Source organism: Myotis davidii, unplaced genomic scaffold, assembly GCF_000327345.1.
Source record: "Myotis davidii unplaced genomic scaffold, ASM32734v1 scaffold1232, whole genome shotgun sequence".
In the NCBI taxonomy this organism is placed as follows: domain Eukaryota; kingdom Metazoa; phylum Chordata; class Mammalia; order Chiroptera; family Vespertilionidae; genus Myotis; species Myotis davidii.
In genome coordinates this window covers 42,813-47,936 of record NW_006283996.1, presented here as the reverse complement: position 1 = coordinate 47,936, position 5,124 = coordinate 42,813, and the positions used below count along the sequence as shown (strand labels likewise).

Below are 5,124 nucleotides of genomic sequence, written 5' to 3'. Positions count from 1 at the left end.
AGTGGAGATCTGCAAGTCTTGACTAGTCACTTCAGCTTCCAGGGATGTGAGCAGCTGGGCCTCCTCAGCCCATTAGGCTGACTTCCCTGAGTTGCTCCTACAGCTGAGCTTCCTGCTCATCCAGCCCATTAAGGAGACCCTGTCCTTGCTGTTTCTGGGCCTGTAGTCTTTTCAGATTAGCATTTAGCTTTGAAGTTCATCCTGAAGACCTTGGCCCATGCTGTTCTCTGTTGAAGAGTACATCTTTCAACCCGCTGGAGTGGCCCAGTGGGTTGAGCATAACCTTGTGCACTGAAAGGTTGCTAGTTCAACTCCAGGTCAGGACACACATCTGGGTTGAGGGTTAAGTCTCTGGGCACCAGTAGAAGGCAACTGATCAATGTTTCTCTTTCACATCCATATTTCTCTGTCTCCCTCTCTCCTCCCTCTCTCCAAACATGTCCTTAGGTGAGAATTTTTTAAAATAGAGCATCTTCTTTCTCCTTAAGATCCTCTTGCACATAAGGTCCCTCTTTAGGTCAATGGTGTCATTGTTAAAAGCATCTAGCTCCTTAATAGCAGAGAAATCTTAAGCAGGACTGTATCCTCTGATGCTCTTTGGTAAAACGGCCTTGTCTGATCGTGGGAGAATCTCAGGAGTAAAGATGTGAGGAGGATCAATGCCCTTTATTAACTTCTGATTGATTGGGTGAAAAGCCAAGGCAAACATGTCCTTTGAAAGCTTCCCACAGGGTCACATAGCACCCAAATGTAAGCTACTCAGGTAGAAGCTAACCCTGTCTCCAGGAAGATCTCACAAACTTCCAATCCAAACACAAACTCATCAATGTCCTTATCAGTTTCTAGGAAGATGTCATCCTCTTCAGCTTTTTCTGCAAGGGATCCAACCCACGTTTTCCTCTTAGCAGGTGGCACAAGGCTGGAGGCCAGGACATGGGCACAGGTGCTTGCTCCAAAGTGCCCTTTACCAAGCACATGGCACCTGCAGACTCATCTCCTTGAACTTCCCACCATGTACAACACCACTCAGCTCCCAAAGGCTTCCAAGGGCAGCCACAGGCTGCTTAGAGGTGAGCGACGCTGGTTTCCCTTTATCACAGACAGAAATCCACACATGGGGCTTAAAAAAATCAAAAAATGGCACCATGTCTGGCCTTGTCTTCAGATATTACAGCCCACAGGTCCCCGTTGCAGAGGTCCCACTGTGCAGCAAGGCACTATGGGTGTGGTGAAATCTGGGTGAGGAACAGCCTGGTGTCAAGTTCATCGGAGACCGCTGCAATGCATTCTGGGTACATGCACAAGACACAGAGCAAGGAACAATTCCCCTTTGCTCAGGACAACCTTTGCCTTCTGGGTCAGCGAAATCCCTAACCTTTCCCAGTGTCAGATCTGGGAGCCTGATATGTTCAGGAAAGCAGCAGCAGCAGCAGCAGCAGCAGCAGCCAGTTACCTCAGGGATGGCCCGTACCTCCCTGTCTGTAGCATTTTCCACATGAAGGGGTCCCACTTGATGACTAGGTCTGGGAGAGCTGGGCCGGCACAGCCATGGTGCCCCCATCCTGCAGGGGAGGTTACGGAAGGACAGGCAGGCAGGGGTGGGGCAGGGAGTAGGGGAGGGTGTATGGGAGGCAAGCCCTTCCCTGCTCTCACCCCATGGGATTTCCCATTTGTGAGAGGCTGTCCATTCTCTTCACTAGCAGAGAAGTGCAAACAAGGATCAGGGAATGCTGGTCAACCTTGAACCCATGGCAAGGGCCTGAGTTATGCACTGATTGTCTAGTCCTGACAATGGGGACTCAAGCTATTTTCTGAACAAATAGTCTAAGAGTAAATCCTTCTAATATTTACAGACCTTTAAGATAGCCCGTCTGTTACTGTAATTACCTGCCTGACTGAGGCCTTTATGTGTAATCAAAGTTGAATAAAAGGCTGGCGAGGCCTGGACACCGGTGGAAGCAGAGGGCCCCTCCCAGGGCTGTCCTGATGTTCAGGATGAAAAGAGGTGGGGAGTCGGATCTGCCCTGCCCCATGGCGTACTCTCTCCCTAAGTTATCATCTGACTGTGACGTGCCCAGCAGGGCCCACGCCAAAGGTGAGCCTCACACTCACACCTGGACAGGTGCCCATGCTCAGCTAGAATGGATTGAATCCATTTCCACACACACACAGAGGACATGGCTCAGTGCTGACCATGGGCTGGGTCTGTGGGCAGAGAGGCCCCAGTGCCCATATCCAAACGATGTGGAGGGAGCAGCCCTGCTCCAACTTTCACCCTGAGTCCATTCCCCTCCCTGTGTGTGGCCACCCTGGGTCCCTCTCTTGTCCACACGGAGGTGGGAAGCTCCATACTGATGACTTCTGGCTGCACCCAGGCACAGTAGCCACTCAGGCTTGGCTCCCATTGTCTCTTCTGCTTCCCTGTCCATCTAGGGAATTCCCACTTCCCTTATAGGGCACTGAGGATGGCCACATGCTTCAGAAACACCGTGCATAGCCTTTCTCAGCATCAGGACCAGATGGGGATTTGTACGTGGGTATAGCAACCAGCCAATTCTTGCGGAGCTCTGAACAACACCTCTCATGGCTCACCTCACAGGCTTAGTCAGGTGTGGAAATAAACCAGGATGGCTCCCTCCAGGACCCCGGGCACTGACCCCACAACCACTGTAAGGGGTTGGGTTCTTGACGACCTGCTGCAGGAGAGGAAACTGCGACTCGAGAGATTGTACATTGAGGGTGAAGGTCACACACCTAATGGACAAGGAAGGACTATTTACATAAGAATCAGCCTAGCCAGCATGACTCGGGGATTGTGCATCCATCTATGTACCAGGAGGTTGAGGTTTGATTCTCTGTGAGGGCACATTCCCGGGTTGTGGGCTGGATCCCCAGTGTGGGGCGAGCAGGAGGCACCCAGTCAGTGATAGTGATTCTCTCTCATCATTGATGTATCTGTCTCTCTCTCGCGCTCTATCTTCCTCTCTGTAATCAATAAAAATATTTTTAAAAAATAAAAAATAAATGAGATCAGTTTTGTTCCCCAAATCGGAGCAATAACACACTTATGGTCACTGACTGTGAAGACAGGGGCCCAGGAGGAGGAAGAGAGATCTTCCTGAGGAACAAGGCAGTGAGGGGAGGAGGGACTCATGGGTGAGTTACCCCCCTGATGGGGAGGGTGCTGTTGCAAGAAAGGGGAGGTGACCAGGGGCTGGGATAGGAAGAGAACCACACTCTGGGGCCAGAGGGGGAGACCTGTTTCCTTCCCTTATTTCCCTGCATTTCCCCTTTGTGCTCATTTCACCAGGACATCACCCTGAGCTGCACAGTTGACAGGTGAGCCTGTCCCTGATGATCTGAGCTCTGCAGGCCACAGGAACCCACCTCTTCCTGAAGCATCTCCAGGGCCCGGGTGGCACTGTCCATGGTGAGGACCACAGGGAGGTGCTGATGGAGGGGCTAAGGGGGAAGGAGACCCCGTGGGGGAGGCTCAGACAGGGAAGGACGTGCCCTAGGCCACCTCACCTGCAAGGGGCCTCTCAGGAGGCTGCGGGTCTATTACCTGCTTCGCCATGAAAATGAGAGCCAGGCTGCTAGAGAGGCTGGGCCCTCACCTATAGGCTGCTCATGTGAGAACCTCGTGACAGGCAGGGCCGTACTCCAACTGACCACCACGCGTGCATTTGTCTGTCCATCCTGCTGGCCCCTTGGCCTCCAACATCTCCTCAGCTGTGGCCACAGGTGGAAGAGGCCATGACCCTCACCCTCAGGGCCCTGCTCTGCCTCGGTGAGATGGGAGGAGGGAGTGAGCCCTGGTCTGTCAGGACCCCAGGACTCAGGAGACTCATGGGGAGGAGGGTGCTGCTCAGGGTTCAGGGCAAATCTCTCACAGGGACTCTCTTCCAGGGCTGAGTGTGGGCTTCAGGACCCCAGTGCAGGCAGGTGAGTCTCCCCAGGAGTCCCAGGTCCCACTCCTCACTGGGGACAAGGGCCACCAGGCAGCTGGGAAACAGGTGCAGATGGGTCTGACAGATGGGGGCCATCTGGGACTGAGAACTGGGACGAGGGGTGGGGATGTCCTGTGACCCAGCCTCTGATTCCTTCCAGGGCCCCTCCCCAAGCCCACCCTCTGGGCTGAGCCAGGCCCTGTGATCCACTGGGGGAACCCCGTGACCATCTGGTGTCAGGGGACCCCAGGGGCAGAGGAGTACCATCTGGAGAAAGAGGGAAGCCCAGCACCAGGGAAACTACAGAAGCCACAGGAGCCCGGGGACAAGGTGATGTTCTCCATCCCACACGTGACAGAGCGTGATGCAGGGAGACATCACTGTTTCTATCGCAGCCCTGCTGGCCGGTCAGAGCGCAGTGACCCCCTGAAGCTGGTGGTGACAGGTGAGAGGACACTCAGGGGTCCCAGCCTCAGGCCCTGCCCTCAGGAAGGGGGTCTGCTCTCAGGGTGTCTCCCTCTCACAGCCCAGCCCTGGGGGACGTGAGGGAGGTGTGAGCCCATTTAACATGCTGCCTCCTCCTCTCCTAGGATCCTACAGCAAACCCAGCCTCTCAGCCCTGCCCGGCCCTGTCGTGACCTCAGGAGGGAACGTGACCTTCCAGTGTGGCTCAGGGCAGGGATTTGACAGGTTCATTCTGACTAAGAAAGGAGATCACAGGCTCTCCTGGACCCTGGACTCACAGCCACAGCCCAGTGGGCAGTCCCAGGCCCTGTTCCCTGTGGGCCCCGTGACCCCCATTCACAGGTGGATGTTCAGATGCTATGGCTGTTACAGAAACAGCCCCCAGGTGTGCTCACACCCCAGTGACACCCTGGAGCTCCTGGTCCCAGGTGAGTCCCATTATTGTCCCATCCATAGATTGAGGTACCAGCCAGGTTATTGGGGTATTTTTTGTAAGGAGAGCCACAGGTGAGAAGGTAGGGTGTGGGAAAACATGGGATCCTGGGCCAGAGACACAGAAAGAGACAGTCAGATCTGGGGGCAAGACCAGGAGAAGGGGTTTATGGGGGAAGCACCCCCTGTAACTCATGTCTGGTCTCCCCAGGTGAGGCTGAGAAGCCCTCCCTCCTGAGCCAGCAGGGCCCCATCGTGGCCTCTGGCCAGGGCCTGA

At 54.7% G+C, this 5,124-nt stretch overlaps 1 protein-coding gene across 1 annotated transcript in view; it reads left to right on the top strand.

Moving 5' to 3' along the window:
* Nucleotides 1-5,124, top strand: part of LOC102768099 (leukocyte immunoglobulin-like receptor subfamily A member 5) — a 17,791-nt gene that overhangs the window by 7,336 nt on the left and 5,331 nt on the right. Inside the window, exons 3-5 of the mRNA XM_015568031.1 lie at nt 4,111-4,395; nt 4,541-4,843; nt 5,059-5,112. Of these exons, the coding sequence (XP_015423517.1) occupies nt 4,111-4,395; nt 4,541-4,843; nt 5,059-5,112 (642 nt within the window). The remainder of the gene's footprint in view (nt 1-4,110; nt 4,396-4,540; nt 4,844-5,058; nt 5,113-5,124) is intronic.